The 13,853-nt window shown below is 38.2% G+C and overlaps 1 protein-coding gene across 2 annotated transcripts in view; it reads right to left on the reverse strand.

Annotated features, from left to right (window-relative positions):
* Nucleotides 1-13,853, reverse strand: part of EXOC4 (exocyst complex component 4) — an 808,475-nt gene that overhangs the window by 736,353 nt on the left and 58,269 nt on the right. For both annotated transcript variants that reach the window (XM_002751973.5, XM_035255084.3), the window contains exon 5: nucleotides 3,579-3,688. In XM_002751973.5, the coding sequence (XP_002752019.3) occupies nucleotides 3,579-3,688 (110 nt within the window). The remainder of the gene's footprint in view (nucleotides 1-3,578; nucleotides 3,689-13,853) is intronic.

Below are 13,853 nucleotides of genomic sequence, written 5' to 3' on the forward strand. Positions count from 1 at the left end.
GCTGGGCATGGTGGCACGTGCCTGTAATCCCAGCTACTCAGGAGGCTGAAGCAGGAGAATCGCCTGAACCCAGGAGGCGGAGGTTGCGGTGAGCCAAGATCGCGCCATTGCACTCCAGCCTGGGTAACAAGAGCAAAACTCCGTCTCAAAAGAAAAAAAAAAGAAGAGTGGGTCAGAGAGGGGCAACACGGGACAAATGTGACCCACAAGTGCAGGTTTTCAAGATGGAGGAAGTGGACCATGAGCCAAGGAATATGGTAGCCTCTAGGAGCCAGAAAGGCAAGGAAACAGATTTTCCCCTAGAGCCTCCAAAAAGGAACACAGCACTGCCAACACTTTGATTTTATCACAATCAGATTTGTGTTAGACTTCTCGCCTACAAAACTGTAAGATAATACATTTATGTTGTTTAACCAACTGAGTTTGTGTGCATAGAAAATAAATACACAGAGGATACCTAGCTTGTTTTCAGCAAAACCAACTGGTTAGAAGAGCATATCGAACCTGGCTCTGAGCAAATCACAACTACTTGTCAACTGTGTAAACGTTTATCAATTATAAACTTCCCTGTGCCTCAGTTTTCTCATCTGCAAAACAGGACTAACAATATCCATCTCATAAAGACTGCTGAAGGACTAAATGAGTTGATTCACATAGAGCATTTAAGGCATTGCTTTACCATCTAGTAGGCACTAAACACATATTAACTTCTGCTATTACTGATTTTAATCAATAATATATTTTTAACTACCTTCTTTTTTGGTCCCCCACCAAAAAAAAAAAAAAAAAATCGCTAGATGAAGTCTTCAAAATAGTCAAGGAAATGAAACCATCTAAAAAGAAAGGTCTGGCCAGGCGTGGGGGCTCACACCTGTAATCCCAACACTTTGGGAGGCCACAGCAGGTAGATCACCTGAGGTCTGGAGTTTGAGACAAGTCTAGCCAACATGGTAAAATCCCGTTTTTAAAAAAAATACAAAAATCAGCTGGGTGTGGTGGTGCATGCCTGTAATCCCAGCTACTCGGGAGGCTGAGGCAGGCGAATCCCCAGAAGGAGGAGACCAGTGAGTTGAGATCGCACCACTGTACTCCAGCTGGAGCCACAAAAGCAGAACTCTGTCTCAAATAAATATATATATAAGTAAAGATTTATACCTATCTCTACAAGCAGTCTCCATAATGCTCCTAGACCCAGTCAACTACCAAGCAGTTCTTCAACAGTAATTCCTAATAATACCAAAGTCAGAGCGTTACCATAAACTCCACTAAGTGATGACTGCAAACACCAGAACTTGACAGATAAAGTGCCTATCAAATAGTAAGGCCTATCAGATTAAGAATAATAGGGCCAGGCATGGTGGCTTATGCCTGTAATCTCAGCACTTCTGGAGGCTGAGGCGGGCGAATCATGAGGTCAGGAAATCGAGACCATCCTAGCCAACATGGTAAAACTCTCTTCTCTACTAAAAATACAAAAATCAGCTGGGTGTGGTGGCGCATGCCTGTAATCCCAGCTACTCGAGGCTGAGGCAGAAGACTCACTTGAACAAGGGAGTCCAAGGTTGCAATGAGCCGAGATCACACTACTGCACTCCAGGCTGGTGATAGAGCGAGACACAGTCTCAAAAAAAAAACGAAGAATAGATGTAACAAAATTAGTTTCTACTGAAATTTGCTGTAATTGACATATTTCACCTTATTTGATATTTATACAGCATTCATTTGCAAAGCCTGCCCTATCATTTCTTCATAAATAATTAAATTTCTTATTTCACTTGGCCACTGACTTGGCAACATTTACATAAATTAATATAACCAGGCTAAGCAGTGATGATTCACATCATAAAAAAGCAAAGATGTAATAATTGGTAATTTCCATGAAAGGCAGAGATAAACTACAAATCAAACCTATAAATGCATTTTGTTTCATAATTCCACAGTCTACAACAGCTCAGAGCAGTGTTAAAACTCAAAAGCAACACTACATCAGAAAGAGGGAGAAAACAAAACCTTTCTAGCTCCAAGAAGAGGCTGGAGTACAAACTTTTGAAAAGTATCATAATAAAAATAAATGTTCGCAATTTTTTAAAACTCAGCTACTAATTAAACTAACAAAGGAAAATCTATATAAAATTCTATACTTTCCTGTAGTTAAAGTAATAAACTTCAAGGTCCCAAGCCTAAATAACCCTAAATAATTTTAAGTGGCATTTTAAAGGCAACAAAATATGCCCCAACAATATATTACTAAGCTCTCAACAGAAACATTTCCAATTAGTTAGACAAAATGTACTGATTGAATCCAAATTGTTTTTCTATTTTTTTCCACCCTTTCATTATTTCAAGCTCTACAAACTAATAAGAACTTTAAGAACTAATTTTTATCTGAAAAGACAATGATAATAAATATTACAATTTCTTTGAAAAGCAATGAAGATTTTGGCTGCCACAAGAAAGCACCTGTGAGGTATCCCACAAAAGACACCCAGTCTTCGTCTCTCCCAACCGAAAGGTACAAGAGCAGAGAAACTCTCTGCAGAGGCCCAGAAGCTCTCCAAGCCCAGTTGAGCTAAACCCTCTGCAAACGTAGGTTTAAGGCAAACCACCAGAGTCGCTAAAACTTTGTATTCAGACTCAAAGTGTACCCTCCAGCCCTCAACCTTAAACATAACCCCAAAATGGCTTGGTCTTGTTCACCAGGATACTGGATATCCCCAAAGAAGAAAATATAAGTTTGTAGGCATTTCCTCAAAGTGTGTTACAGGTATGACTGTATGTGCACAGGTGGATGCACGCACATTTAGGAGTGGAGAGGGCCTAGGGCAGAGGTTACACACTCAAAAGCTCCCTAGGACCAGCAGTTGAATGTAATACATGAGACAGTTGGGTAAAAGCTACTAGAAGTAATAAAGATTATAGCACAAAGAAAAGCACAAGCTCTGACAAAAAGCATTCAAACTCAACTTTAAAAAAACAGTGCTGGTGGCCCAGGTGTAGTGCTCACGCCTGTAACGCCAGCACTTTGGGAGGCCAAGGCAGGCGGATCACTTGAGACCAGGAGTTTGAGACCAGCCTGGTCAACATGGTGAAAACCTCGTCTCTACTAAAAACACAAAAATTAGCTAGGCATGGTAGCAGGTGCCTGTAATTCCAGCTTCTCGTGAGGCCAAGGCAGGAGAATCCCTTGAACACAGGAGGTAGAGGTTGCAGAGAGCCAAGATCACGCCACCGCACTCCAGTCTGGGCAACAGAGCAAGACTCCATCCAAAAAAAAAAAAAAAAGGAAAGAAAGGAAGGAAGGGAGAGGGAGGGAGGGAAGAAAGAAAAGAAAACACAGATGCAGCTAGATTTCGCAAGGCAGGCCAGGTTCGGCTGCCACTTTTCAACCCTGATAATGCAACATCCCAATAAGTCACTGTGCATATCTGCTCTGAAGGCTGCTAAGGGCTCATCACAGGTTCAGGCTCACCAGCCCAGCCCAGCCCAACCTAGGCCAGCCCCCAGAAAGCTCCCCCAGGCCTTTGCCTAGGAACTGAGGCATACTAAAAAGCTTAGTGGCTGGAGAATTAAATACTTACCACTTGAGCTTCCAGCAGTAGAATACTGAGAGGTATCAAGGAATTTTCGAGGGGCAGGGAGGTTTGTAACGTCAATCAGAGGAACAGGAGAAGCATCTTTCACAAGGGAGCTGAATAGGAAAAGAAGTACTAGTTACCACTTTCTCCAAAACCAACTGAAGTCCCACTACACACCCCACCCTTATCACTTTTGTTTCTGTCATGAGCCCTCTTTACACTGGACCTTCAAACATCTGGAGCTCCCCAGTATACTTCCAATAAAGAGGTGACTGTCACAGAAAGGGGTATAAAAATGTATTACTAGGGTTCCAAGTACTTAAATTGTTGTCGTCTCATTCAATGCTGTTTTAAAAATTAGTGTAATGTATTCTGGATCAACCGGATGACCACCTTGTAATAACATGATGCCAGGCAATTTCACTATCCTCCTTTGTATCTGTATTAAATATTCCTTTATCAACAAAGAAAGATCAAATGACACCATGCCATGATACCGAATAAAGGTTTAACTATTGTTTATTTGTGTTTTTCCAGCTAGAGTTTTTGACATATTCCAGAAGTTGACTACATTTAGTTTTCTTTAAAAGAGACTCATAAATGTCATGACATTGAGAATCACAACAATTAAAATGATTTTAAAAAGTCAAACAGGTTAATTTAGTATTTGATTACCTATTTCACCTTTCCTAACAAGGCCAAGCCCCTTATCTTAATGATTAACTTCAAATAAACTAATAAACCTTAAATAAACTAATAAATCAACTTTCTTCAAAATAAACATTACTTTTAAATCACAAAAACTATAAAAAACAAAATTTCAAAGTAATTTCCATTTACGAGCACCTGTTAAGTGCAAGAATACAGGCAATGCCAAGCCAGCTAAACCTTATTCCCTGCCCTCAAGAAATGAAATCATCTCGCCACACTGTCTACAGCAGAAGAGCCTCTCAAAGCCAAGTCCAAGGGTAGGGAAGTCAAAGCCATAACTGTCACTTTTTAGTACTGAAATACATCATCAGTAGCAGTGGCTAAGGAGAGCAGGCAAAGGAGAAGCAGGGAAGAGACCACGCCCACAGAAAAGATGTCTTCAAATAGAAGGCTGGAAGGATGTGTGAAATTGTGAACAACGTCTGCCCCAACCACAGCAATATATCCCCATCTTCCTCCCACACTCCCTTTGGAACGAAAGAAAGTATGTGTGTATTTACAATCCAATAAAAAACAAACATGTTCTGAGAACTTTGAAAAACAAACTTAAAGTTTGTTAAGTAATAATTTGGGTTCAATTAATAATTTCACTGTGTTAGAGGACAAAATTATCACTTAAGGTTTTATTCTTTTTATTGAGTACAAATAATATGGGAGCCACTGTCCTAGGCCTTGAGGATTACTATGACAGTCATTAACTTCTCCCTTTTCACTTATTACAGGGAAACAGGGAATCAGTACTCAAATAATTCTTCAGCATCCATTATGTGCTTGGCCCTGTGCTCAGTGTTGAGAATGTAAGTATGACTAAGATATGAACTAAACCAAACAGCATATTTCCAATTGTTACAATCACTCACAGGCTAATGTGAAAAGTGAAGTATAAGATATTAAAGTAACTGAAAGCATTTACCAGGAATTGAACTGGCATCCTCCCAAAAACTCTTTTCCACCAGTATAAACCTACAAGTTCCTAGCAACAGCACTCAAATCCAATAACTTTTCATAATGGTTTAGCTATTTATAAAATAAATTACATAACAGATGTGTCCATTCTTTCATGTTTTATGACTTCTTTTGTCTTCTCATTTTTTTCCACTCAATGACCTCATCCTCTTTCACCTGCATTTTACTCACAATTAGAAAATGCTTTACAGGTCCCCCTGAGCCCTGGATACAGATACCCAAAGACACAGAGAGCTCTTCCCACCATCTTTCCCTGCCACCATAATGGTGTGCATAAACGTCCTGTCTGCTGCTTTCAAGACCATCGAGAATGCCGAAAAGAGAGGCAAACACCTGGTTCTTATTAGACTGTGCTCCAAAGTCATAGTCTCGTGTCATCTTCATCTGTGATGACAAAGCATGAGTACACTGACAAATCCGAAATCACTGATGATCACAGAGCTGGGAAAATTGTTGTGAACCTCACAGTGTGGAATAGTTGTTGTGAACAAGCGTGAAGCGATCAGCCCCAGATTTGACATCGAAGGCAAAGATCTAGAAAAATCACAGACTAATCTGCTTCCATCCCACCAGCTTGGTTTCATTGCACTAATTCAGCTCACATCATGGATCATGAAGAAGCATCATAAAAACACACAGGAGAGAAAATCCCAGGGATGTAATACATATTTACAAATAAAATGCTTCAACAGACCAAAGAATAAAGTAAAATAAAATTTTCAATTATAAAAGAAGACACAGGTTCATGGTACTGCTATAGAGTAAAAAAACTTCAACTTTAAATGGCAGGAAAAAATATATCATACATTGTCTAAATATTTCTATAACAAAATGGTTTATTTTTAAAGCACAGGTAAACAAAGGTATCAATTAGCAGAGAAAATCAATTACATAGCTCGAATACTGCCTGCCACACCTAATGATGAAAGTTATGTGTGTGCACACTGATATTTTTATGTATGTATTTATAATAGTACACACTTCTATGAACACAGATGTACACATGAATCACTTTAGATTAAATCCTACAATTATCTTCTCAGTTTTAACCTAAAAACATCTTTCAGTTAAATATAGGGCGATAAATGGCTTGCCATTTCAACTCTGGAAAACATAACCTGCTGATTTTATTATCAGAGCCAGAAGGGCCCTTGAACTCCATCAATAAACTTTTAGAAAGTCAATTTACTGCAAAACTATTTTCATACACTCATCTTTCTCTCTCTAAAATTTTCCCTTAGGCTTCAATTTTCTCCTTTGTGAGCACTAACCCAAAGGCAAATAACTCTGGAAATGACTTTAGTTTTTCTCCTGCTGTTTTATGAAAGGACTTAGTCTCAAAAGTTCCAGGGAAAGGAGGCACACCCACTCACTTTGTGACTACAGACATGAAGCTCGGTGGAAGGTAGGCACTATTACAGAATATCGCATAAAATAGTAGGGACCTGTTTCCATTTCATAACAGAGAAAAAGACTTCTTCTCACCACATGTCAGAGATAAAGAAGGAAATAATTAATACCTTCAAAGCGTTTTTAATCTCTCAGAGTTTTTGAAAACAAAAAATACAATCAAAATTAGGCTGTTGGAAATATTGTTATTTTGATTTTTAAATATATGATTACAAATGTTTATTTTAAATCCATTCAGAATCATTCATAGCTGAGATCAAAAGATAGCTGATGTACAGTAAATCCCTCCTAGTATAAAGTGGTCCCCCCAAAATTACCAATTATATATTGTAACTGACTGCATTTTGCCATTTAATAGCAACATGGTAGAGGACAGAAAAAGTATACAACAAATTAAACCAAAAACAACCAACAACTACTGTAACTTCAAGGACTTCCTGGTCATTAACCAACCATCCAACTCGTAAGGATCTGCTTCTAAATGTTAGATTTCAGAATTTCAAGATATGAAAACAGTTTTTTAAGAGGAGTTAGAAGTGCTGACAGCTTATTAAACATCTACTTTTTAATTATAAAGTATTTCTGTTCCTTCACTTAGCAATAAATGGGTTCAACAATGTCCAAAATTTACAACTGCAATTCATTTGGCTGATTTCATGAAGCTAAAAACTGACAGAGGTGAGTTGAACTTTAAGTTGTAAATCTAATAACTGATATACTCACTTCTATAACCAGAACAGCTGGTGCAGTACCTGTCAAAGAGCAAGTGCTCATAAATTTGTTAAATCAAACTGAGCTCAGAAATATCTGTCAAAGATAATGTGCCCTTAGTAAGAAGACTTAACTAAATAATGAAACAGGAAAGTCTGGCATAGTAATTCTCAATAGTTCTAAGATCTGGTGGAACATACAGAAAGAATAATGAATGATTTACAGGGTATAAAAGTAAAAAAGAGTCATGCTTTCAAATAACAGACCAAGGGTAAAGACACTGTAACAGAAAATAAACTGAAGCTAAAAATTTAAAATCTAAGCAAAGAAGGAAAAGAAAAAAACAGAAAGAACTGAAAGAAAAAGAAAACCAACATATGTAAACAGAAAAAAAAAAATCTTTAAACAAAATAGTTAGGAAGCAAATACAATGGAGTCAAGAACACTCTTTACATGCCCAGAGACAAATATGGACACCAAATTTTCTCTTCCATGAGCTACAGGATGTCCCAGGATGGCTGAGGAAGCAAGGTTAAACCGAGTGTTAACCCAGAATGCATACAATAAATAAAAGAATTATTTTTTAAACAACTTTTTGTTAATTTTATCTGACTACAAAGGTATAAATCCTTTCTTGAAAATACAAAAAATTAAAATAATCCATTAACATCATTTTGCTATAAATGCCTTCCAAAACAGCTTACAGAAAGTAGCATCAAGGCTAAATGCAGTGGTATGCCAGTTACTTAGAAGGCTGAGGTAAAAGGACTGCTTGAAAAAATATTTTAAAATGAGTCTCTGTCTGTCCACCTCCCCATATCACACACCTCAAAAATGGCACACATGCTCCTTTTCAACATTCTTTGATCATTCTGCATAGTTTTGAATTCTAGTTTTTCCCTTCAAAAGTATAACCTAAACATTCTCCCCTTTAATTTTTTTTTTTTTTTTTTTTTTTTTTGAAGGAAGGAAGGGAGGGAGGAAGCGGGGAGGGAGGGAAGAAGGGCGGTAGGGAGGAAGGAAGGGATGAAGGAAGGAAGGAAGGAAGGGAGGAAGCGGGGAGGGACGGAGGGAGGGAGGGAAGGGAAGGAAGGAAATCAAGCAATGAGAGAGACATTGCCGACCTGGATCTAGAGGTTTACAAGTTGATTTCTTTTTTTTTGAGAGAAGGAAAGAAAAAAAAAAATAAGTAAAGGAGAGGAAGAGAAAGAGGGAGGGTAAATGGAAGTATTGCTTTATTTTGAAAAAGATTGAGTATTAATAATGGCCAATCAATGTTTCATTTAAACTTATGGGTAGGTGTGATGTGGTATTGACAAGAATGTATATTTTGTCTATTTGAAGTGGAGAACTCTATAAATATTTATTAAGTTTACTTGTTCCGGATCTGAGTTCGAGTCCTTGATATCCTTATTAATTTTCTGTCTCATTGAATCTAAGTCTCTATGTATCTGGGTGTTAGGATCATTAGCTCTTGTTGTTGCATTGATCCTTTTACCACTATATCTTTGTTGCTTTAAAATCTATTTTCTCCGATATGAGAATTGCAACTCCTGCTTTTTATTTATTTATTATTTATTTTTGCTCTCCATTTGGTTGGTAAATCTTTCTCCATCCCTTTGTTTTGAGTCTTTGTGTATCCTTGCATGTGAAACAGGTCTGGATGTAAAATGCCGTTGGGTTTTGGCTGTGTCTTTTGATTGGGGGATTTAGTCAATTTAAATTTAGGGTTACTGCCATTTGACGTTGACTGGCTGTTTTATCCATTCGTTGGTGTAAGTTCTTCTTTATGTTGGTGCTCTTTACTTTTTGGTGTATTTTTAGAAAGGCTAATACTTGTTGTTTCTTTCTGTGTGTAATGCTTCTTTCAGAAGCTCTTGTAAAGCAGGCCTGGTGGTAATGAAATCTCCGAGTTCTTGCTTGTTCATAAAAGATTTTATTTTTCCTTCAGTTGTGAAGCTTAGTTTGGCTGGATATGAAATTCTGGGCTGAAGGTTCTGTTCTTTGAGAATGTTGAATATTGGCCCCCACTCTCTTCTGGCTTGTAGAGTTTCTGCTGAGAGATCTGCTGTAAGTCTGATAAGCTTGCCTTTGTGGGTAACATGACCTTTCTCTCTGGCTGCCCTTAGTATTTTCTCCTTCGTTTCAACCCTGGTGAATCTAACGATTATGTGCCTTGGGGTTGCTCTTCTTGAGGAATATCTTTGTGGTGTTCTCTGTATTACCTGGGGTTGAATGTTGACCTGCTTTGCTAGTTTAGGAAAATTTTCCTGAATAATATCCTGAAGGGTATTTTCCAGCTTGGATTCATTCTCTCCATCGCATTCAGGTACACCTATCAAACGTAAATTTGGTCTTTTCACATAGTCCCACATTTCTTGGAGACTTTGCTCATTCCTTTTTATCCTTTTTTCTCTAATCTTTTCTTCACGTTTTATTTCATTAAGTTGGACTTTGACCTCTGATATCCCTTCTTCTGCTTGAACAATTCGAGTGTTTAAACCTGTGCATACTTCTTGGAGTTCCTGTATTGTATTCTTCAGTTCCATTAATTCACTCATACTCCGCTCTAAGTTGTCTATTCTCGATAGGATTTCATCAAACCTTTTTTCAAAGTTCCTAGTTTCTTTACGTTGGGCTACAACATGGTCTTTTAACTCACCGAAGTTTGTTATTATCCATTCCTTGAAGAGTGATTCTGTCATCAGGATGAGCTCGTTCTCCATCAAGCCTTGTTCCATTGTTTATGTGGAACTGTGATCATCTTTAGAGGGAGAGGCGTTCTGACTTTGAGTATTCTCAGCTTTTTTACGCTGGTTTCTTCCCGTCATTGTAAATTTATCCTCCTGTCGTCTTTGAAATTACCAACTTTCAGATTAGGTCTCTTGAGTGGACATCCAGGTTGTTAGTTCCCAGGGCCAGAGCAGCGGCGTTAAAACTGATGGTGCTTTTCTGCCCAGGATTCTCCTGTCTAGCTTCCTTCTTGTGTCCGTAGTAGGCGACTCTGCCTTCCCGGGGCTCCAAACCTCGGTCAGAAGGGGAACCGGTCCTGTTTACTCTGCGCCGAGGGCTCCCGCGCCGAGGTGCCATCACAGCCGCTGCCGGGCTCTGGTGTCCTGCTGGGGACCCGGGCCGGTCCTCCGAGCCTGTTTACTTTGCTCCGAGAGCTGCCGCGCCAAGGTGCCGGCGGAACCGCTGCACCGGCCAGGAGAGTCGCGCTGGCCACCCGTGTGTTTCCTCCACTGGGGGATCTCCTGCTCCGTGAGCGACCAGAATTTGTCTGAAAGTGTGGCGTCCTCTAGTTCTCCGCGCCTTCCCTGAGAGCAGCAATCCCGGGATGTTAGCGATCGGCCATCTTGGATCGTTTTTCCCCCCCTTTAATTTAAAAACAATCTTCAGAAGGATCATTGGTAATTGTATTATTATTTTTGAAAACATGCTCACAATGTACATAGGAAATAAAAGAATTTCTACTTCCCTGTTCCCCACCTCACATTTCCACTTCTCACAAGTAATTCCTTTTATCAGGGTTTGACATTATCTGTCTGGACATTTTTTATACAAACACAAATATTTATACTATATGTAAAGTATACATATTTAAGTTTCTATCCTTTCAATCTTTCACAAATAGGTTCATACTATCTATGCTATTTTTCAATTTGCTTTTGGGACCCAAAAACACACCTCAGAACCCTTTCCACATCAGCACATAGAGATCATTATCATTCCTTTTAAGTTCTATAATTACATGGTATCAATATAATATACTCCACTTGATGAACATTTAAGCTGCATATTTTTGTTGTTCTTACCAACAATGTCACAACAAATGTCCCGTTACATGTATTTTTATGAACTGGTACTGTTTTTGTAGGATGTAGACATAGAAATAAAATTCCCTTGACAAAGAACATGCAAATTTATTTTCCAAAGAGGCATACTGGTTATTCACCAAGAGAAAGCTACAAATCTCTGCCATGTTTGCCACCGTAACATGCTATCAATGTTATTTTGATCATCTTATGAACAAGAAATTGCATTTAATTTTTCAAGTGTGTATTTCTCTGACTACTCATGATATTGAATAACCTTATGTTTATTAGCCATTTACATTTTCAATCTACGAACTGTCTATATCCCTTTTTAACTAAGCTTAAGAATATTTACATGGTTTAGATATTAAAGCTTTATATGACATATATATATATTTTCTCAGAGTATAGTTTATCCTTTGACTCCATTTTACTGAAGATAAGTTTTGGGTTTTTAAGTGGCTAAACCATTTAATATATTTCTTTATGTCTTCTGATATGCTTTGAAAAGGCTCCTCCACACATATTCTCCTATATGTTTTTCTAATGCTAATAAAGTGTTATGTGATTTTTAATCTGGCTGAATAATCTGTTCATAACAAGTAGGCATCTAAATTTATTTTCTTCAAATCAACAGTCAATTGTCTCAACACTATATACTAAATAGCCTTCATTACCCCCCAACTGACCTGAACTACCATTCAAAAATACTGAAGTCCATATATCCTGGGGTCTATTTCTCAACCACCAGATTTTCTATTTTCTTGTCTGTACTGTTTTCTTTTTTTAATTTTTAATTTTTGCATGTCTCTACTATTTTGACTAAAATAGCTTTACAATATGCTTTAATATCATATAAGAAACGCCCTCTCATAACCTCCCTTCACAATTCTTTTAAACAATTCTTATGGATGTATTCTTTCATGTGAACTTCTGATTTCATTTGACAGTTTCAAAATTTTCAACTGGAATTTAACCGGAACTGACATCTTTATGAGCCAAAAACAAGGAGAGTCTCATCATTCATTTCATTTCCTCCAAATAGAATTTTTATTATTTGTATGTAAGCGTGTACCTTTCTTTCATTTGCCAATTCTACTGCCTATTTTCTACTTCAAAAATGTCTGGTCTTTATACGTAAGTGCCTTCGTGTGATTTCCTGTTTTCTCCTGCAGTAGAAATTTGTTGGTAGAAATTTGCAGTAGAAATCTGACCAGTCTATTCCCACTGACTGCATCAAAGCAAAAAGGCCCCACTTCCTACTATGGAAGCTGAAGGAGGCCAGCAAACTGGATGCTTGAATCCAGAACTTTTAATCTTGAAGAGATAAGGAAAGATGCAGGGACATTTAGAGATCATTTACAGAGTTTAAAATCCAGCTATTGTGGGCATGGTGCCAGCAAAAACAGCAATCCAAACAGACCCTTCCTGTGGTTTGTCTAAGACTATGTGCTCAGCTGCTTAATCTCCGTTGGTTCCTACTGGGTTTTAGAGCCTGATTATACAGACTTCCCATAGATTCTGTGAACAACCTGATAACTTTCCAATAAATTATTTTCCTGTTTTAGTTACCCAGACTGATTTCCTCTATTTGCAATCAAGAATCTTGGCATATAATGAAACCACTTTTTTTTTCTCTCATCAACAGAGGAACTTGAAGGACACAATGTTATTCTAGGACCTTCTGTACGTCATTTCACTTAAAGTTACAGCTTCGTTTCACTGAAAGTCACAGTTTCTAAGAATCTATTGAGGGCATTAAGTGAGGATTTACTGTGCAGGTAGATTCAGGGCTTGGTACTATCTGCAGTTTCAGGTACCAACTGTGGGTCTTGGAATGTATCCCCTGCTGACAAAGAAGGGCTACTTACAATATCCTTTGTAATAGGGAACATTTTTGTCTTCTCTGTTAATTTTTAAATATAAAAATCTTTAAATATTCATATCTAGATTAGTAAAAATAAAATTAAACATATTTTCCCTAATTATTCTAAGTCCAAAACAAAACTTCTGACTCATCTTAAGCAAGAATTCAGCATTGCTTTCTCCTATCTATCCAAATTTCCTAGTGACTATCAACTGAGTAAAAAAGAATCTAAATCCTGTTTGTTATTAGAGGCTATTCCTTAACTACATAGACCTTTTGTTTCTTTGTTTGTTTTTTGAGATGGAGTCTTGCTCTGTCACTAAGGCTGGAATACAGTGGCGTGATCTTGGCTCACTGCAACTTCTACCTCATGGGTTCAAGTGATTCTCCTGCCTCAACCTCCTGAGTAGCTGGGACTACAGGCGTGCACCACCATGCCTGACTAACTTTCATATATATATATATATATATATATATATATATATATATATTTATTTTTTTTTTTTTAGATGGAGTTTCGCTCTTGTTACCCAGGCTGGAGTGCAATGGCGTGGTCCTGGCTCACCGCAACCTCCGCCTCCTGGGTTCAGGCAATTCTCCTGCCTCAGCCTCCTGAGTAGCTGGGATTACAGGCACGCGCCACTGTGCCCAGCTAATTTTTTGTATTTGTAGTAGAGACGGGGTTTCACCATGTTGACCAGGATGGTCTCGATCTCTTGACCTCATGATCCACCCGCCTCGGCCTCCCAAAGTGCTGGGATTACAGGCGTGAGCCAACGCACCCGGCCTATATTTTTA

The sequence above is a fragment of the Callithrix jacchus genome, chromosome 11 (genome assembly GCF_049354715.1).
Source record: "Callithrix jacchus isolate 240 chromosome 11, calJac240_pri, whole genome shotgun sequence".
Taxonomy (NCBI): domain Eukaryota; kingdom Metazoa; phylum Chordata; class Mammalia; order Primates; family Cebidae; genus Callithrix; species Callithrix jacchus.